This window comes from Montipora capricornis, chromosome 14, assembly GCF_036669925.1.
Source record: "Montipora capricornis isolate CH-2021 chromosome 14, ASM3666992v2, whole genome shotgun sequence".
In the NCBI taxonomy this organism is placed as follows: Eukaryota; Metazoa; Cnidaria; class Anthozoa; order Scleractinia; family Acroporidae; genus Montipora; species Montipora capricornis.
Window position 1 is genome coordinate 5001 of NC_090896.1, and position 22500 is coordinate 27500.

The following is a 22500-nucleotide window of genomic DNA, read 5'->3' on the forward strand; positions in this document are numbered from 1 at the left end:
ACCATTAGGACAGAAAACTTTCCTGTGTGTGTCTTCACACGACATGTATAACAGCAACAGGTAATGTGAAAAGAGAGCGAAAACTATTATGACTAAACCAGAACGTGATGAAAAAAGGAGAGACAATCAAATGCAATTAGTTTTATGACTACCCTCTGATCACAACAAACTTGTTTTTCTGCATTTTGTTGTCTCTAAGGGACCAATCTGTTCCCTTGTAAATCTTTCCATTCAGAAAAGATTGTAAGCTCTACTTCAAACCAAACAATTCAACATTGATTACCCTTTACAAAATGTTAAAAAGAACTAATTATTAGTGTTGTACTTTAAGAATCTCAATAAAGAAACACGGTCCAGTACAATACTTATCGTGCCATTGGTTCCAAGGGCGGATCTAGGGGAGGAGCACTGGGTGCACGTGCATCCCCCTCGGGTACCAAAAATACACGTTTTAGTTAAAAAATTCTAAAATTTACAAACGAAATAAAAATGAAATTTATCTGTTTCCCTTTACCCAACACCAACCGTCATGATGTCGCCGCTATTCGCAAACGCCTTCTTCGCAGTGCCATCTCCAAGCGTCAAAAAGAGCTCAACAAACTAACCTGTGACTGTGAAAAGTTAATCGAACGCGTTAAGAACTCTCTGAATTCTGTTGATTGGTACCTTCCACAGAGAGCTTTAAAGAAAAATGTCGAAAAGAACATCTCTAAAGTTATTTCAACTCATCGGAAGAAACTTAAAAGCCTAATTAAAAATGCCGTACTACCCTTCTCACCGAATGAAACTGTAAACAATCTCCTCGTTTAATCTAACTGATGATGAACTTGAACTTCTAAAGAATGGGCTGGGATTCTCCATCAAACCTCATCATGTCAACAAGACAGACATTATGGCTTCCTTCGAAAAGATCCACTACACCATGAAGAAGAAACTAATGGACGAAAACTCCGCTACACACCTAAAAACTGAAATCGCTCACCTGGCTCAAAACTATATCTCCTCCTACCGTCCTTCAAGCAACGATCTAAAGAAACACCGTATCCTACGAACTCTTAGGAACAATTCCAGTATTATAATTCTCAAGCCTGATAAAGGTAATGGAGTAATTATTTTAGATCGTAACATTTATTTAGATTCCTGTTTTGATACACTCAATGACAAATCTAAATTCAAAGTATTAGACAAAGATCCCACTTTATTAAGAGAAGGCAGACTTAAACCTTTCATTAGTGTACTTAAGAAAAATCATTCTATTGATAATGATACCTATACTAAGATTTTTCCCAAGAGCTCACAACCAGCAAAATTTTATGGCCTTCCTTAATTACATAAGAAACGTGAAAATCACAATCAACCACCTCTTAGACCAATTGTTTCTTCTATTGGAGCTTATACTGATTATAATTTAGCTAAGTATTTAAGTTTTCTAATTGCTCCACTTCTGCCTAGTAAGTATTCGGTAAAAGATTCATTTTCTTTTGTTGAAGAGCTCAGGAGTTTCGATTTTAACAACAAGTTTCTCATTTCCATCAATGTTGAAAGTTTATTTACCAATATTCCGTTAAATGAAACTATTGATATTGCCGTTGATCTTATTCTCGAGCATGACCCTCAATTTCCGATCAAAAAATCCTACCTTAAGAAATTGTTCTCATTCGCTACAGCCGAGACTCATTTTCTTTTTAATGGCAAATTTTATGATCACGTTGATGGGGTAGCGATGGGCTCTCCACTAGCACCCATCCTAGCTAATCTTTTTCTTGGTTTCCACGAGGAAACGTGGCTTAATAATTTCAACTATTCGAATCACCCTCTACTCTATAGGCGTTATGTTATGTTGACGACACCTTCTGTGTCTTTCACAACGAACAGGATGGTATGTCATTTTTTGATTACATCAATTCACGGCACCCTAACATGAAATTCACTTTTGAGAAAGAGAATGATTGTAAACTTTCCTTTCTTGACATACTTGTTGACAACTCTTCGCGTGATTGTGTTTTTTCAGTTTTTCATAAAAAAAAACTTACGCTGATCTCTTAACTAATTTCTTTAGTTTTACTCCATCATGCTATAAAATTGGCCTTATTCGAACTCTTATCGACCGAATCTATAAAATCAACAACACCTCCTCCGGCTTTCAAAACGATCTTAATGAACTTTCTGACACCTTGAAACGTAATTCATTTCCCTCGCAAATTATTGACAAAACTTTCAAGCGGTATCTTGACGGGTCTTTTTCTCGAAAAAGCCGGAACACTAATGATGACAATAATACACGTTATTTTAAACTCCCTTTTGTCGGCCATTATTCCAAAATAGCGAAACTTAAACTCCGACAACTTACTAACCGCTTTTGCAAATCTGACCTAACTATCAAATTAGTTTTCACTTCATTCAGAATTAAAAACATGTTTAGTGTTAAAGATCGTACTCCTGTTGCTCTAAAATCCATGGTAGTTTAACAATTTTCTTGTGCGGACTGTAATTCCCGTTATATTGGCGAAACTAGTCAACACTTTTCTACCAGGATAAAGGAACACACGGAAAGCGATAAAAACTCGCATATTTTTAAGTATTTCAACACATCTCCTTTATGTAAGAACAAATACTTCCCTTCGTGCTTTAGTATTCTGGATTCTGCCAGCAACTCAGGAGACGGGTTAACCCTGGCTAAAAACCAAAAGAACAGGAGCGTTTGGACAGCATGTCCGAACGCCATGATGCGTGACCTTATTCGATCCCCGCCTTTGAGACAAATCGCCCGAAATAAAATTCTCAGTCCGCTGGTTACAGTTGCCGAGTCTCTTTGTTCTTTCCTCTTTCACAAAATATCCCTTACCCAACAGGACTTCTTTGTTTTGTTTTCTCGTTCTCTCCCTTGTCCCTGTCGTCTTTTTCCATGAAGCAGAAGGAGTAATAGTAGGAGGAGAATTTCTTTTGGAAACTTTGCTCGTCCCATTCTCAAGCGAGTTTTTTTTCTGGAGCTAACTACGTTTGTGTATGTCACTTTTCTTATGCTTTTGCAACATGTGTGAACTTCGTTATGCTAATGTTTATGCTTATGTCCAGGTCCAGTGTAAACCAGGCTTAAGTTACACATCCCGCCTGGATTGGCTTTGGGTTGTGTATTTCTCCAATATGTTAAATTTAAGCTATTGAAATAAAATGGCGATGATGATGATGAAACTGACGTCATTAACATTTCACCTTGTAAATGCTGCTTATTATATATGCAAAACGCGCATACACATGCATTGCATTCTTAAACTAGCGTCGGGAGTCTTTGAGGTCATTTTCTTCTCGATCCAGCTCTCTCAAGGTTTTAAAGTTAGTAATGACTTACCATTAATAAGAAAATGGAAGTTAAAATATAAACAGGTGTCTTTTTTAAATCAAGGCTAAAAACTTGGGTCACTAGGTGTTTAGCTAGCAGTTTTTTAATCCAGAGAAAAGGATAGCTTGATTTTTTGGTAATAGTAATAGCAGCAAAGTGAAACTTTTTCTGTATCACTTCGGTTTCATTAGCCCTGGCTTCTTGCATCTCTAAAAACTCATTCGTCCTTACCACAGGATAGTTATACCCAGTTTTTACTTTTGCAATTAAACAATTTTCTGTAAAAAAGGAATGAAAGAGCAGATGATGGTCCATCTGTGGTAAATTACCATATGATATTTGACTGGGTTTTGCAAAAAAAGAGACTATATCTTCAACATATTTAGCAACTATTCACCAAAGTGGTGGTGGTTAGTGGTGGATATTTACATCGCCGCTTCTCGGCTCGGTAATATCCACCACTAGCCACCGACACTGAGGTGAATTGTTGTTTTAGTATATGCACAAAGGATTATTTTAACTCATTTATTCCTGCAACGATTACAGCTTTTTCGGGCGCAAAATCTGCGCGAATCGCTCGGAGGTGAATCGCAAAGGATATCTGGAGTTTGAGTAGCAAATCAGAGCGCGCGTTCAACGCTATCCACTGTTTATGTATATACTAAATTATTTTATCGTCAGTTCCTTGCCGCCCAACTTAACCAACTCAATTTAGGTGCTGGGAAGCCCGTTTCTTGGCATGGATCATTGGTCTTTGGTTTGCAGACACCGGACCCAACCGAACCGAATCAAAGCTGTTGTTATTGTCGCAGAAACTAGTTCACAAGTTGTACGAGAAGAGCAGAATTGAATTACTGAAATAAACCAAACATAGCGAAGGAGGAAGGAGATCAGCAATTGTAAACAAACATATCCTGTGAATTGTACCGGATTAGTGTTCCTAAATGAAAGAGGTTGAAAGGAAAAATAGCACAGTCCTTGATCCTTAATATTAGCGAAGAGAGCACTTATTTTGGCTTATCTACAGAATAGGGAAACCTTTGTTTACATTTTGCGCCTTATTAGCACTTGACTATAGCCATCGTTTTCTATCAGTAAGCAAGTTCGCTAACAACGAGTTTAAATCGCAAAGGTGTAAGTAACCTCCATGTTTCGTTGTCTCGAGTTCATTCTACCGTCCGCAAACAGATTTTCCCCAAAACTCTGACTACAACTACTTTCAAATGCCTCGTCGATGACAAAACGGGACGGACTAGAACGCATCTCACTAACCCTCTTGTTTCGAAAGAGCGAAGATGAAAACAAGTTGCAAATTTGTGACTTCTCCAGATATTTTAGTCGCAAAGGGAAAACATTCAGTCGCAAATGCGACTGCATTGGTCGTAATTCCAAGCCCTGAAGTTGTGAAACAAATAGTTCAACTGGTCAGCAACAGTTTTTCTAAACTCCAAATTGTAAGCCACTTTCTCACTGTTCGATAATTAACTCAGATAATTTTAAGCGTGGCACTCTATCAAATATATTACCGTTCATTACCTAGGATCAATACTCTTTTTATGGAGCATTGCTATGTTAGTGTTATGTTTATTGGTTGTAATGTCCATACTGACACTACAAAATCAGGATATAAACTTGCAATAATTAAAGTGGTACTACGACCAAAAAAAAAATTGTTTTTCCTTTGGATTTCAAAACTTTGTTAACTAAACAATAACTCACCCAAGTTTTAAGTTCTGATTTTAAAAAGAAACCTGTTTATTTTAGCTGGAATTTTCTTATTTATTGGTCCGCCATTACTAACTTTAAAATCTTGAGAGAGCTGGGTCGAGGAGAAAATGACCTCAAACACTCACTAGTTTAAGAATGCAATGCGTGTGTACGCGGCCTAATTAATATGCAGCACGGGAGTTTCGGGCTTTCAGACTTTTCAACCCGTGTTTTGCATATATAATAAATTGCGTTTACACGCTGAAATTTTAAGCTAGTTAGTAAATGACCTCATTTATCTAGATCCAACCCTCTGAGGTCCAATAGGCCAGTTTTGAACGTGAGTAATGGCGGACCATGAAATCCAAAACTTACACTCAAAATAAACAGCCTTTGGATAAAACTCAAAGCTCAAAATTTTGCCAGTTAGGTGTTAAGCGAACACGCTTTCAAAATCTGAAGAAAAAAGGGAAATGATTTTTTGATCATAGCACCACTTTAAGGGTTAGCAGTTGCCACTTTGCTGCTCTTTTTACTAAAATAAATGAAGAAATGACAAAGTTATTTTGTTTCTCGCCTTGAGTTTTCTTTCAATCTGAAGACAGCATATTGTAGCGTAATTTCACTGCGATGTTACGTGCACAACGCTATTCCTTCGATATCATTCGCCATTTTCAGCGGTTTCTTTCAAAACAAGTATTGTGGGCTCATGTTTTGTCTTGCTACACCGCTGACAACACAATGCAGCGCGACGATTTTGCGACTAAATTTTGCGAAATTGCGACTTTTCGTATCTTGTCGCAAAATTGCGACTGGATTTTTTCCTTAATTTCAAGCCCTGAACTTACAACTGCATTAAATAAGCCGCTAAACTCGTTGGTTCCATTGATGAATTAGCAAGCTTGTTGGTTCGGTCGACGGCAAGAAAAAGGTTCCCAGTGGGAAGCACCCTCTGTGCAAGTATTCACGGTTAAATAAAACCAAAATGCAGGGCTAATAAGTCCAATAATTTCATCTTCGTTCACTATTTGATAAGTGAAGAAACTGGTTCGATTGGTATGGCGAGCCTTTCCAGTCAATATTCAAACAGCTTTATTTTGTAATGCATGTATTAAATTTCTGTGCCGTAATTTTTCTTTCTTTATGTTTTTTATTTTGCTTTGATATATTTTATATCTCTTCCTATTGATTTCAATGTAAGTGCTAAGCACGTATATTATTTTTTATCTCTTTATTTTATATTCGTTCTATATATGTATTTATATTTGTATCGTTTTTTTTTTTTCATTCTTATTAAGTATGCAATACGTGATTGCATTACCGTGATTCACGTGCGTCATTTTCCGCCGTTTTGGCTGCATGTCGTGCGGCCGCGAATGCCTTGCAGGTTTTGAGTCATTTAAGACTAGTTTTTCACTAAAAAACCTTGCGGCTCGGCTGGATTCAACAAGGTCAGTCTCCCTCTGTCAGGCTATAAACAAAAATTTGAAAGAATGTGACAGACCTGCACGATTACATGTAAGACTTGACACCGCTGGGTTGTACGTACTGACAAATGGTAGGGTTTTCTCGCTAGTTTTGGCTTTTTAAGTGCCGACTGCCTTTCAGAAAAAGTGACCTCAGATGGTGTTCTCTCGATGAAATGCGTACGGTAGCCTCGCCTTTCAAGACGGCCTTTCAATCGAGATAGTGCCTCCTCAAAGAGTTTGTTCGGCGAAGCCTACTAGCCTCTCCGTTTTTGAAACCTTCTTGACACCGGGCGGGTGACAAGAGGTAAAATACTTCGATCAGTGTATTGCAAGGTTTCAGTCGGCGCGGCTGGTGATATGTTTTGATATGGTGAATAGATTCTTTATGGAATCGTTCTCCTTTGTATACTGTTGTCGGTCTAAGAAAGTGATCTCCTTTTCTGAAATTTAAGCGGTTAAATTAGTCGTTAGGTTGAAGTTGTTAGCTTGTGCAATGAACACGGGTTGATTTCCTGTTTATCTACATGCCGAAATATAAGTGATAGAAACCGACGTTTCGGTGCATCTTGCGCCATTATCAAGGTTACATAAAGATAAAATGCGGTTTGTGAAAAGGCTAAGTTGAAACGAATTTGCATAAAAGAGTGCCAAGCTAATTAAATGAATACTTAAGCACGAAGAGAATCCGACTGTACATTCAATGCTGGTATAAGATATTGAATACACAGCATTTCATTAACAAGGCAGTCAAGTTTGTGCATGGTAGTACATGGACTAGCAGTCAAATTTGTGCATGGTAGTACATAGACTGTAGGTCAGTGTTTTGTTCACAGAAATTGAAACAAAGATGCTAGGCCAGAGTAACGTTAAACCAACCACATGGAAACGTTTTATCGATGGAATTTTCTCACTATGGGACGTAAATAAACGGGAAATCAACCTGTTCCTTCCACAAGCTAACAACGTCAACGTGACGATAAAGTTAACTGCCTAAATTTCAGAAAAGAAGATCCCTTTCCTAGCCCGACAACAGTATACAAAGGAGAACGATTCCATAAAGAATCTACTCACCATATCAAAACATATCACCAGCCGCGCCGACTGAAACCTTCCAATTCACTGATTGAGGCATTTTACCTCTTGTCACCCGCCCGGTGTCAAGAAGGGTCCTATCAACGGAGAGGTTAGTAGGTTTCGCCGAACAAACTCTTCAAAACAACATTTGAGGAGGCACTATCTCGACTGAAGGCCCGTCTTGAAGGGCGAGGCTACCCTACGCATCTTATCGAGAAACACCATCTGAGATTGGAAGGCAGTCGGCACTTAAACAAAAGACAAAACTAGCGAGAAAACCATACCATTTGTCCGTACGTACAACCTAGCAGTGTGAAATCTTAAAACAATACTGACGCGTTAAAGCAAACTGTAAAATGAAGGTTTCATAATTATCTGAAACAACAAACCCGCAAAAGGGAGACCGTGTAGGTCTGTCACATTTTTTCAAATTTTTGTTTATAGCCTGACAGAGGAAGACTGACCTCGTTGAATCCAGCCGAGCCACAACGTTCTTCAGTGAAAAACTAGTCTTAAATGGGAGTCTATTTGTGAGTATTGGACAACCCTCACTAATGGATATGTGCGCTGCTCTACCGACTGATGAGCGAGTATTGGACAACCTTCACTAATGGATATGTGCGCTGCTCTACCGACTGATGAGCGAGGGTTGTCCAATACTCACAAATAGACTCCGTTGGTGTTAGTAGTGATTCCAATGGTTCTATTTGTGAAAGCGAACGTGTTTTGTGTGGTTGGCTTATAGTACGAGGAATATTCATAGTTATTAGCGCGTTTCTACTTGGTTTAATTTAAGCAAACTTGTTTTTCACCAATAAAACCATTGGAATGACATCACTTTCTATCGGTACCAATCCTACCATTCGTACCAATGGACCATCGGTTTGACGAGACGAATCGTATCCGTTTGGGTATATTGGACATGTTTGGAGGGAAATCGGAGACACCTTAGACTGACCCCTTTCAGCTTACCTGGGGATGACTAGTATGAACAAAGTCCACAAGCTGCAGAAGGCGAAAAGGAACCAACAGAGTCCACCAAAGAACTTGTCTCTCCAGAAGGCCAGGGCGGCCCATACCATACACGGTCAGGAAGGGCTAGCAAGAGGCCCTCATACCTTAAGGACTACATTGTTTACGGAACATTTATCGACATTTGTTATGGAAACTTTGTTATCGTTTACATTGCCACATTTCTGGTTATTTTGCAGACACAAAGGAACGTTTACGGTTGTTAAAAAAAAAAGGGCATGAACCAATGCTGTAGTGTGTAGTAGACCGCTGACAAGTCGGCGGGCTCGGGTACGTAGATTGTACGTTCTTCAAGATGACGGACATTAAGGATCTGTAAACACGAACGATTGCTATTTGTTTAGTGTGAGATATCAACTTCTTTACATATGGGTCTCAGCAGATTTCCTCGTCCCTGCTTTGCGATGCTGATGAACTGATTCCAAATGGGCAAGTCACATTTGAACCTAAAAACAGAAAATATACACGCCCACAGTTAAATATATTGATAAATAGACAAATTATGAGGTTGAAAATTAGTGATAATTAATTTACATAAGAACATAAGCTACTACTTTATACCTCTTGCACTGGGAACAGCACTTCCTTTGCCAACTGGTAAAGCTCTGGATTGCCTGGATAAATGCCACTCCTGTTGTAGGCATTTTTTATTATAGGTTAGCATGATTTTTCTTCGCTCCTGATATTGAACAAGGGAATTAATACATGCATGAGGTTTTTGTTTGAAAGGTAATTATCGCTTAAATTGTCCAGTTAAGTGCGAGGATTACTTCTGTCTTCTGACTGTCTATAACCCGCACTTCAAAAAACAAACATTTCTTTCAGTCGCTCCTTTGCTTTCAAAAGAGTAGCATAAAACGTTCGCTGCATGAATCACACAAAAAAGACAATGTATATGAGAAATAAAACAATGTATAGCAGACAGTGCTTGCAAACAAAAATGAATCCACCTTCGATGCAGTGATATAAGAAAAATTCAAGCTAAAGTAAACACTGCTTTCCCTCCCTTTCTTTAAGTGAAAAGGATTAGTATATTGCACTGTCAGAGATTCCCAATAATGAAAAGAGGTGGATGATCCTATCGCCCTGAGATGGTGAACTTGGCTGAGTTCAACCTCCCCACTGATTTAAGCATGTATGTACTGTAGTACTGTAATACTCTTTGAGTTATACCTGGTATTGTTATTTTTTCGCGAAACAATTTTCTTTTTTTTTTTTTTTTAATTTAAACATATTAACCATTGTTTGCCCCAAAAGCACCTTGGCTTATCAAGGGGGCTCACAATAATACAGTAATCAGGCTAACACTCAATGAAATGTACATTTTACCCACACCATTAATTAAAAAAGGAACTGTTTACATAAACACCAGAGCTATGAGGAGCTCAAGGGAATGGTCATACGAGCAACATATGTGTAAGACACGAGGTTTGCAAATTGTAAAAAGTTCTACATGACTCCAGCCTTAAGATCTGTCAAGTTACAGGTCAGATTAGAACTTCCTGACTAAGAAATAGAAAGAAGTTCTGATGAATAAGAAGACTCCTTGGTAATGGTGGCAGGCAGGCCTCCAACTACTTGTCAAATGAACCTAAACAAAAATTTCTGCATGTAAACCAAAGAAAAAACAAAACGGTTTTCAAAAAGGAAAGTGAGTTTCATCTCGTTACTCCTATGTCTCAAAGACCTGAATATTGTCTCCGCCCCCATCACTCACTCTCTCTCCATCTTACTCTTCTTCCATAAAGTAAGTGTCAATTAATTCATTTGCATACTGAGACACTGTTCCATTACAACTGTACTCTAATGCCTCCAGACAGGCCACTCCCTTGGCAATCTCAAACATTTCTTTGGAAGCTGGAACACTTCTTAGAGCCATCTCAACAAACTGAAGACCAGTGACAATTGTGTCTTGGTCAGGTGACTGACAAATGCATCCATGACACATAACTCTAAATCAGTACTTAGATAACTTAGTCCATGGTAGGAAACATTGCACACACAAATGGCGGCCTGTTGCAAGAAATAAAATTAAGTGATAATTAAGTCACTGGTCAATTATTTGTCCAACTTTCAATACAATACAATACTTTTCAAAAAGGGGTCCAGAGGACCCCCAAATTTAAAAACCTGGATACATCTCTGCCACATAATCATAAACCGGGGCAAACGTACCTTTGAATTGGTAGGCACCATCCCTAAATCTACATTAATATTGTTTATGTTGTAGATCCCAGGAGTGTTCAGGCACATTTCAATGCCAGGACTCCAACCTGGCTGAACCAGAAAAGATATACAACAGTGTTTACACCTACAACACAAAAAAAATTGCTTATGATATTTCTCTCAGGAGCACTCAGGCACATTTCAATGCCAGGACTCCTACCCTATGTGTGCCCTTGCTCTTACCCTTCTGCTGTCTTTTCTTGCTGTTGTTTTTTCTGCATGTTTTTTCTACGGGTCTCAGCAGCTTTCCTCGTCCCTGCTTTACGATGCTGATGAGCTGATTCCAAATGGCCACGTCACATTTGAACCTAAAAACAGAAAATATACACGCCCACAGTTAAATATATTGATAACTAGTCAAATTATGAGGTTGAAAATCAGTGATAATTAATTTGCATAAGAACATAAGCTACTACTTTATACCTCTTGCACTGGAAACAGCACTTCCTTTGCCAACTGGTAAGGCTCTGGATTGCCTGGATGAATGCCACTCCTGTTGTAGGCATTTTTTATTATAGGTTAGCATGATTTTTCTTCGCTCCTGATATTGAACAAGGGAATTAATACATGCATGAGGTTTTTGTTTGAAAGGTAAAACTTCCATTAATTTCTGATAAATTTTAACTACAAAATGAAACAAAAGCAAACGCCATGTAACTTGTTCTGCAAAAACAAACCAAAAAGAGGCAAGCCGCATGTTTTTAGGTGGAATATTGCACAAATTCTTAAATTTTTGGACTGCATTTTAACCCTGCCTTCAGGCAATCCCGCCATTTTTTGACCATTTGACCTTTTCTCTCTTAGTCCTTCTCCGCTGAAAATGTCAAAAAGCCTAACCATGGGGGGAGACCTGGGTCAATCAAAGCTCAGTAGCCCCTGTCACGGGAGAGGCTTTGATGTCAGTAGCCCGTGTGTGCCTGTCCTCCACCCACTGGGGCAAAACATTGATAGGCGCCTTAGTCACAAAAGTGAATTATACAGGCACAATTTCCATCCCTGATAAAGTGACAATAATTATTGCTTAAATTGTCCAGTTAAGTGCGAGGATTACTTCTATCTTCTGTCCGTCTATAACCCGCACTTCAAAAGACATTTCTTTCAGTCTCTCCTTTGCTTTCAAAGAGTAGCATGAGTCGCACGAAAAAGACAATGTATATGAGAAATAATACAATATATAGCAGACAGTGCTTGCAAACAAAAATGAATCCACCTAGGTACAGCCATATAAGAAAAATTCAAGCTAAAGTAAACACTGCTTTCCCTCCCCTTCTTTAAGTGAAAAGGATTAGTATATTGCACTGTCAGAGATTCCCAACAATGAAAAGAGGTGGATGCCCTATCGCCCTGAGATGGTGTTGGCTGAGTTCAACCTCCCCACTGATTTAAGCCTGTATGTACTGTTGTACTGTAACACTCTTTGAGATATACCTGGTATTGTTATTTTTTCGTGAAACAATTTTCTTTTTTTTTTTTAATTTAAACATATTAACCATTGTTTGCCCCAAAAGCACCTTGGCTTATCAAGGGGGCTCACAATAATACAGTAATCAGGCTAACACTCAATGAAATTTATATTTTACCCACACCATTAATTAAAAAAAGAAACTGTTTACATAAACACCAGAGCTATGAGGAGCTCAAGGGAATGGTCATACGAGCAACATATGTGTAAGACACGAGGTTTGCAAATTGTAAAAAGCTCTACATGACTCCAGCCTTGGGATCTGTCAAGTTACAGGTCAGATTAGAACTTCCTGACTAAGAAATAGTAAGAAGTTCTGAGGAATAAGAAGACTCCTTGGTAATGGTGGCAGGGAGGCCTCCAGCTACTTGTCAGATGAACCTAAACAAAAACTTCTGCATGTAAACCAAAGAAAAAACAAAACGGTTTTCAAAAAGGAAAGTGAGTTTCATCTCGTTACTCCTATGTCTCAAATACCTGCATGTTGTCTTCGCCCCCATCACTCACTCTCTCCCCATCTGACTCTTCTTCCATAAAGTGAGTGTCAATTAATTCATTTGCATACTGAGACACTGTTCCATTCCTACCCTTTGTGTGCCCTTGCTCTTATCCTTCTGCTCTCTTTTCTTGCACATTTGAACCTAAAACAGAAAATATACACGCCGACAGTTAAATATATTGATAAATAGACAAATTTTGAGGATGAAAATTAGTGAAAATTAATTTACATAAGAACATTATAATGTTCACTTGCACACAAGTGACATTTTAACAACAACAAGGTTTATTGCATAAGCCTAAGTTCTTACAAGCACGTCGAGGCTATGATAATGTATTGTAATTATGCAATTAATCATGACACCTCCCTTTTTTTTAAACAAGATAAACCTGGAATGAATGATCAACCAATCATTAAGCATGAATCAACAAAATGAACTTTGCTAGAATGTTTGCATTGTTTACTGTAACAGAACAGTTCAGTTCATAACATAGTCCTTGTATCTTGCTGGCAATCTCACAATACGGCCACTGGAGGTACACTTTGCTTGTGTTGGCAGAGGGCTGCTTTCATTGGCAGCAGGCAGGGCCGATTCAGCATTACTAACATGAACCGCGGGTGTGGCAGAGACGGTTAGGGTAAGGCGGTATTAACGCTTCATCTAGGGGTGGTCCCGTACTCACTACTGGGGGCTCATTTGTAAGCAACAAATGTCAACGATTGCGACGGTAGGCAGTGCCGTCAGGTGTTGAGACTACATAGGATCTAAGAGCTGCATGCTGGGCAGTAACAGTTGCTGGCTCCCAGGTCTTTCCCATTCCTATACGCACTATTGCATGTGGCTTGATTTCAGGTAACCGCCTTACACTGTGATCGTAGTACATCTTCTGTTTATCCCTACGCTCCTTGAGCTTGTCATAGGCATTGTGAACCACTTGAGGCTTCAAGAGGGATACAGTAGAAGGCAACTTGGACTTCAACATGCGACTCATCAGCAATTGTGCTGGGGACTTCTTTAGTCCTGAGACTGGAGTGTTCCTGTACTCCAGGAGAGCTATGTACGGGTCATTTTCATCTTCAAATGCTTTGCTTCAAATGCTTTCCTCTGATGGTTTGTATCGCTCTTTCACTCATCCCATTTGGCTGTGGGTATCTGGGATTCGAGGTGGTGACTTCAAATCCCCAATCCTTTGCAACTGATGGAATTCCTTGCTTGAAAAGGGCATGTTATCGGCAATAACTTCATCTGGAATTCCATGCCAGGCATACATAGATTTCATACCAGTTATAACAGGACCAGCTGTCTTGTCTCTTAGGAGACAAAGTTCAGGGTACTTAGAATAATAATCAACAACAAGTAAATACGACTTAGAGTTCAGTTCAAATATGTCGGCACGTAGCCTCTACCATGGCCTCTGAGGGACATCATGGGGTAATAAGGGCTCCTTTTGATTCTCTCTTTGGTACTTAAGACATACAGAGCACTTGGAGATCATCCTTTCAATTGCAGTAGACATACTGGGCCGATAAACGACAGCTCTAGCCCTTGACTTGCATTTCTCCATACCAAGGTGACTCTCATGTATGCAGTTTAGAACATCCTGTCTCATCTCTTGAGGGATTATGAGCTTCTCACCAAGGAAAAACAGACCTTCAGCTTCATGAATTTCAGCTCGCAAATTCCAGTAGTAGGCAACGGAAGCAGGTAATTTGCTTTTGTGGGATGGCCAACCATTCCTTACAACTTTACTTAACATCTGAAGGATTTCATCTTGAGCTATTGCTGCTTTCATCTGGGCAAGCTTCTCTTTACTCATAGGAAGACGTTCCACGAGGGTGTGAACGATTACTTCCATGTCATCACTTAATTCTTGCTCCGAGGGTGGTTCATCCAAGTGAGCTCTTGATAGTGTATCTGCAACATACATGTACTTGCCGGGGACATAGGTGATGTTAACTTCGTACTTCTGAAGTCTGAGAAGCAGGCATTGGAGCCTTGGAGATACTTTGGTCAGCGGCTTCTTGTTAACAGACACTAAAGGCTTATAGTCTGACTCCACATCCACTGGCCGCCCATAAAAATAATGGTTAAATCTCTCACAGCCTAATACGACTGCAAGAAGTTCTTTATCTATTTGAGCGTAATACTCCTCCGCTTGGGTGAGGGAACGAGAAGCATAAGCGATTGGGAGTCCATCTTGGAGGACACATGACCCAAGACCAGACTTAGAGGCATCCACTTGCAATTTGACTGGCTTGGTGGGGTCATAGAATTTCAGAACAGGCTGACTAGAGGGGATTTGCTTCAGACGCTACACTGCTTGAGTATGCTCATACGACCAGATCCACATAACATCTTTCTTTAGAAGATTTTGCAAGGGTGCAGTAATTTCTGACTGATTAGGAATAAACTGGGAGAAATAATTCACCATCCCTAAGAACCTCTGCAAATCTTTGCTCTGAGGCAAGGGCAACTGTGTGATAGCACGCACTTTCTCAATATCAGGTTTCAGTCCTGATTCAGAAACAATGTTTCCCATGTACTTGACTTCACTAACTTTGTATTGCAGCTTTGCAGGGTTGAACTTAACATTTGCTTGTCGAGCTCTTTCCAGAAGCTTAAGCATAGTTTCATCATGTTCCTTCTCATCTGTAGCTGCAACAATGATGTCATCAAATATGACCTCCACACCATCAATATCTCCAAACCGGGCTTCATTCCTCTTTTGGAACACCTCTGGTGCTGAACGTATTCCGTAAAACCGATAACGGCCAAAGGGGCTATTGAAAGTACAGAGGTGGGAACTTTCTTTACCTAAGCACACCTGCCAGAAACCATCTTTTTCATCTACAATGGAGAAAACTTTCTTGCCACTGAGGTGACTTGCAATGTCCTCTGCTGTGGGTATCCTGTGATGCTCTCTCCGAATAGCCTTGTTAAGATCTCTTGGATCCAAGCACAGTCTCAAAGAACCATCACGCTTTTCAACAATGACTAAGCTGTTAACCCATGGGGTGAGTCTGTTAACTTTCTGGACAAAATCTTTCTCCTCCAACTCTTGAAGTTTCGCTTTAAGTTTCTCAAGTAGGGAATACGGTATTCTTCGAGGCGGGTGAATGACAGGCTGAACTGAGTCATCCAGCTCAATGTAGTACTCGCCTTTCATGCAGTCTAACCCACTGAACACATCAGCAAACTTATCAACAATTTCTTTTTTTGTGCGAGGGGCCTGGGCAATACTTTCTACTCTTTTCACCAGATTTAATTTTGAACACGCCGAGAGTCCCAAAATTGGTGGTGAATTAACGGTAGCAACGAAAAATGGAAGGCTTTCCTTTAATCCTTGAGCTTCACAAGCCAGGGTGACCTTCCTTTCGGGTATTACCTTGAAATCTCCATACGAGGAAAAAAACAACACTGGTATCCATTAAAGGAGACTTGTTTTGGAGTTCGGAGTAAACACTGAGTGGCAAAACATTAGCGCCAGCATCCAGCTTGAATTTAACAGAAGATCCGCCAACAGTTACGGTGGAGAACCAAGCTGAATCAGTAGTCACACCGGTGACTGTTCCGATAAAGAATTCTTCGGTTTGGACTTCGCACTGTCGACCAATGACGCCGTCTAGGCTCGGAGTCACAGTGTGTACTCGAGAATTCTTTTGTGGGTACATCTTAGCGTAGTGATGTTTCCCTTTGCAAATGTGACAGTGTCTTCCAAACGCTGGACACGATCGTGGGTAGTGCTTTGTTCCACAATTCTTGCAGTTAAATTGCTGCAGCTGGCGCGATGTTTTGCTAGTAGCGGGCGATGCCTTGGTTGGTTTGTTTCTTCGTTTTATCGCGTGAACGGGTACCTTCTCTAATGTCTGGAGTTCCTTTAGTTGTTTAGCGCTAGCTTCTGCCGCTCTGCAAAGACTCACCGCTTTCTCAAGGGTAAGATCAGACGATTCACGAAGCAATCTCTCTTTAAGACGAGTGCTACTTACACCGAATACAATTCGATCTCGAATCAGGCTGTCTTGCTGGTGGCCAATTTCACATGACTTCGCACGAGTCTTCAATTCGGTGATAAACTGATCGATAAATTCGCTGTCTTTTTGTTTACATTCCCAAAACTTGTATCTTTCGAACACAGTGTTCTTTCTCGGATTGAAATAATCTTCAAACTTTTTCTTTAGGTGAGCAATCTTATTAGGATCTTCACCAGTATTGTATATTTCGAGCGCTTCTTCGCCGACTCAAGCAAGAAGCGAGCAAGGATGGCACAGTCGGTTAGTGCGCGGCCTTGGTGCAAGAGGTCCTGAGTTCGATTCCCGGATCTCACATCCTTGTTTCGACTTCTTTCCTTTCCGTGTGGCTAAGTAGCTTTAAATACCCGTAAAACGGAGCACTGATGGAGAGGGGGAGTAAAATGAGCACACCGTCGACCTCAGGTTTGTCATTTGAATTACTGTTACGAGTTATCGACGTTAAATATGGTTGCTTTACTTTTACTTGTACTGTGTGCAGCAGAATGACGCACTGCACCTTTTCATTTTCTTCGATCTTTCCCGACGCCGTCAAGTAAAGGTCAAAGCGTTGGACCCATCTCCTCCAATTCTCGGAAAGATAACCTTCAAGCACTAGAGCTCCTGGAGGTTTGAAAACTTCCATGTTTTATTCTGACACCATATAATGTTCACTCGCACACAAGCGAGTTGTTAACAACAACAAGGTATATTGCATAAGCCTAAGTTCTTACAAGCACGTGGAGGCTATGATAATGTATTCTAATTATACAATTAATCATGACAAACATAAGCTACTACTTTACACCTCTTGCACTGGAAACAGCACTTCCTTTGCCAACTGGTAAAGCTCTGGATTGCCTGGATGAATGCCACTCCTGTTGTAGGCATTTTTCATTAGAGGTTAGCATGATTTTTCTTCGCTCCTGATATTGAACAAGGGAATTAATACATGCATGAGGTTTTTGTTTGAAAGGTAAAACTTCCATTAATTTCTGATAAATTTTAACTACAAAGTGAAGCAAAAGCAAACTCCATGTAACTTGTTCTGCAAAAACAAACCAAAAAGAGGCAAGCCGCATGTTTTTAGGTGGAATATTGCACAAATTCTTACCTTTTTGGACTGCATTTTAACCCTGCCTTCAGGCAATCCCGCCATTTTTTGACCATTTGACCTTTTCTCTCTCAGTCCTTCTCCGCTAAAAATGTCAAAAAGCCCAACCATGGGGGGAGACCTGGGTCAATCAAAGCTGAGTAGCCCCTGTCACGGGCAAGGCTTCGATGTCAATAGCCCGCGCTGCCTGCCCTCCACCCACTGGGGCAAAACATTGATAGGCACCTTAGTCACAAAAGTGAATTATACAGGCACAATTTCCATCCCTGACAAAGTGACAATAGTTACTGCTTAAATTGTCCAGTTAAGTGCGAGGATTACTTCTATCTTCTGTCTGTCTATAACCCGCACTTCAAAAAACAAACATATCTTTCAGTCTCTCCTTTGCTTTCAAAAGAGTAGCATAAAACGTACTCTGCATGAGTCACACCAAAAACACAATGTATATGAGAACGAAAACAATGTATAGCAGAAAGTGCTTGCAAACAAAAATGAATCCACCTAGACACAGTGATATAAGAAAAATTCAAGCTAAAGTAAACACTGCTTTCCCTCCCCTTCCTTAAGTGAAAAGGAAAGTACATTGCACCGTCAGAGATTCCCAACAATGAAAAGAGGTGGATGATCCTATCGCCCTGAGATGGTGTTGGCTGACTTCAACCTCCCCACTGATTTAAGCCTGCATGTACTGTAGTACTGTAATACTCTTTGAGTTATACCTGGTATTGTTATTTTTTAGCGGAACAATTTTCTTCTTCTTCTTTTTTTTTTAATTTAAACATATTAACCATTGTTTGCCCCAAAAGCACCTTGGCTTATCAAGGGGGCTCACAATAATACAGTAATCAGGCTTACACTCAATGAAATGTACATTTTACCCACACCATTAATTAAAAAAGGAACTGTTTACATAAACACCAGAGCTATGAGGAGCTCAAGGGAATGGTCATACGAGCAGTACATGTGTAAGACACGAGGTTTGCAAATTGTAAAACGTTCTACATGACTTCTGCCTTGGGATCTGTCAAGTTACAGGTCAGATAAGAACTTGGTAATGGTGGCAGGCAGGCCTCCAACTACTTGTCAAATGAACCTAAACAAAAATTTCTGCATGTAAACCAAAGAAAAAACAAAACGGTTTTCAAAAAGGAAAGTGAGTTTCATCTCGTTACTCCTATGTCTCAAAGACCTGCATAATTATTGTCTTCGTCCCCATCACTCACTCTCTCCCCATCTTACTCTTCTTCCATAAAGTAAGTGTCAATTATATCACTTGCATACTGAGACACTGTTCCATTACAACTGTACTCTAATGCCTCCAGACAGGCCACTCCCTTGGCAATCTCAAACATTTCTTTGGAAGCTGGAACACTTCTTAGAGCCATCTCAACAAACGGAAGACCAGTGACAATTGTGTCTTGGTCAGGTGACTTGAGAATGTTGACAAATGCATCCATGACACATAACTCTAAAACAGTACTTAGATAACTTGGTGCATGGTAGGAAACATTGCACACACAAATAGCGACCTGTTGCAAGAAATAAAATTAAGTGATAATTAAGTCACTGGTCAATAATTTGTCCAACTTTTATTACAATACAATACTAACTTTATTGACACTCCCCCTTCAGGGCTTTTCAGTGACAATAAAGTAATTAAAAATAAACTTACAACAAATAAATAGATAAGCAAGGTTAGGGTTAGGGTTATGGTTATGGTGGTGGGCTGGTAGCGTGTTTTTTACCAGAGTGAGGTGTGAGCAACCTCTGCCTCTCATAGCTCAACTTGCTGCCTTGCACAGCTCAACTTGCTGCCTTGCATGTATAGTTAGAGGAGTAATAAAGGCTACCGGACCTACCCAGACAGAAAAGGATGACAGAAGGAGTGGCGACCTCTGATTCATTACAGCCATCGACAAGAATGCTCAGACAATGCAAACGCACTGGGTCAAAGCCCCTGAATTGAACTCTTCACCATTTAAGTCATCGTTAGTCCCCGCTAACACTAATGACGGTTTGATCAAATACCAATGGAACGCTATTGGCAGTTTGGGAAAAAAAGGGATCTAGCGTGGACAATGTTGTTAGTGTCCAGCATTGTTCACTCTTGCATGTGTAATAAACGTTTTGTTTTTTGTTTCATTTCGTTTCATTTCCTTTCGCGGAATACTGTAAGCGTTTAGTAACCAACCTCTTTCTTGATGTCAAATGTTGCTGACAAAAGTTCTACAATGAGATTTAATATTCCAGCTTGAATTATTATGTCAATGTTTTGTGCTGGTCCTGCCGTTAGATTGGACAAAACCCACAAACTCTCTTTCCTTATGTGACGATGAGCTTACTTCATGTACAACATCAATGCATTGATTAATTCACCACTCTGCATAGCTAGTGATCCATATTCATCAGGTCCACTCACTATGTTACCTAAGAAAGCACATTATTTTCTTGTTTACTAATTAAAATTATAAAATAACTTCTTAAGTTCAAGATTTAAGTTCTGAAGAATACTGGATCAACTCTGAAAAGCAACCACACTTCCAGGGGTTCTGGGCTTGTCCTTTGGCAAAACCTATAACACTGATAATCCTAGAAAATTATTATCTATGGATAATTACTGAAATCCTTGTTTCTAGAATTTCTGAAACTGAAAAAGCACCATTCTGATGTTTGAGATGGACCACAACAAGAATAAAATTAGTTCCAGTATTCTAGCTGACTTTAGTAGGCACGGTTGGAGTCAACACCAGAGTTTCTATTTGCCTTTTTAAGACTATCACTTCTGTCATTGGTTCAGATGTCTTTCTATTGACCTCTTTCATAATGGCGGCCAAATAAAATATTCTTTTGTTTTAATGCTAATAAGCCTTTCTAGCCTCGCAACAACAAGCAAATTTCAAAGTAATATTTGCTTCAAAATGAAGGCAGTAGGTCTCATTAACATAAATACAAAAGAATGTAACTAGGTGGTTGCCATTTATATGAAAGTGGTCTATGTCCAGTTTTAGACCCAAGACCTGTTTCTTGTCAAGAACACTAAGAAGAAGATGCGTACTAACTACTTTTTCACATCAGTCATCTAACCTAGACTTCGTAACAACGAAGTCACTACTTGGCTGTTATGGGGTGATTTCTGAGCAAGGGAATTCAAAAAAGGATCAAGAATGGTAATGATGCCACTTGAGACAAATACTGGAACACAGTCAGGCTTCGCTGTGAAGTAGGAAAGCACCCAAGCAACTTCTCCAGCAACATCTACCAGGTGTTTTTCTGGGGTGAGTAAGCTGACAATAGAAGACACTATTCCGGCATTCAGCATCTCTTCAGCGACAACTTGTTCTCCTCGTGCAAGATTGGATAAAGCAAATCGTGGTGACTATACTACTATTGAAACAGGGGACTGAAACAACAAGACAATAAAATAACAAATAACTTCAGTTTAGAATAAGCTGCATAGCTTTTATTATCATCGTGCTAAAATAAAGGCTGTCTGTCTGTCTGTAGATCGCCCTGCATTTGTTGCAGAAAAAAAATGCACAAAAAATGAAAAAAAAAAGCAGAAAATGAAGAAACCTGTTGGTTTCTTTGTTTGTTTCTTCAAATTTCAACAACACATGAACCAATTTGTCCATAGTATAGACTTTGATCATGTGACAATAACTGCAGACAAGGCTTGTAATTTTCACGAGAGACATTTTCTTGACGCCTGGTATTCGCAAGGACAGCAACGAGGGAAACGAACATAATGACATGCCAGATGTTACAAATCCCTTGTGTGATCACGCTTAGCGGTCATTTGATATGTTTTTGCTGGCGTAGAACGCGCAGAACTGTAAAACGTTAGAAAGCCGTCACGCAGTTGGCCTTTTTAAAAAACCCATGAGGGCCGGAGTTGTGTGGTTGAAACATCTTTGTAGTTTTATTAACATTGTTTCCAATGTTAACAAGCGTCAGTGTCAAGAACAAATTTTATTTTCTGATGTCCATCCCCGACTGCAATTTTAGTATTCAGGGGCACCCAACGTCAATTTTCGGAAAACATCTGTTCGGAATACGATTTGAGATCTAGAATTTTCGGAACATTTCTTGTAGAATTTCTTGCTTGCCTGCCTCTCCTAGGATTTTCGAACATCTAAAAAATGGTAGAATTGCCCATTTTTAACGGATTGTTACCCTAAAAATGTCACCTAGAATTTTCGGGAGACTTTTGTGGCTGAAATTTTCGAAAAGGTAACTTTGGATCCCTATAATTCTCGGATCTCTAGACTTTCAGCTAGGAAGTCCGAACAGATGAAAAAATGTTATGGGATAAAAATGCCTATATCTACAGTTTAAATACTAAAATACGTTAAACAATGCTATATTTAAGTGGTTTTGAACTACTGGTAGAGGAAATATATGTTTAGTTTCGGGATGATTGTGGAGAAATTTGAAGTTTTTGAGAATGACATTTTTTACTGCAAGGTTTTGTGGATGGTAGGTGAGGGTGAATGGAATTATGTTGTTTTTTCTGGTTTCAAAGAATCTGCCATTCTGGTTTCAAAGAATCTGTTGGTTTCTTCATTCTGT

The 22500-nt window shown here is 39.6% G+C and overlaps 1 protein-coding gene and 1 pseudogene across 1 annotated transcript; both read right to left on the reverse strand.

Annotated features, from left to right (window-relative positions):
- Positions 1–10518: 10518 nt before the first annotated feature.
- Positions 10519–17943, reverse strand: LOC138031202 (uncharacterized). The gene is made up of 7 exons (XM_068878868.1): positions 17932–17943; positions 17626–17743; positions 12898–12951; positions 11272–11389; positions 11032–11156; positions 10798–10933; positions 10519–10635 (listed from the first exon to the last, which is right to left on the reverse strand). Exons 2-5 carry the CDS (start codon positions 17713–17715, stop codon positions 11110–11112), a joined length of 309 nt encoding a protein of 102 aa, XP_068734969.1. The 5' UTR covers positions 17716–17743; positions 17932–17943; the 3' UTR covers positions 10519–10635; positions 10798–10933; positions 11032–11109.
- Positions 17944–19149: 1206 nt separating this feature from the next.
- Positions 19150–22500, reverse strand: part of LOC138033415 (uncharacterized) — a 12403-nt pseudogene continuing 9052 nt past the window's right edge.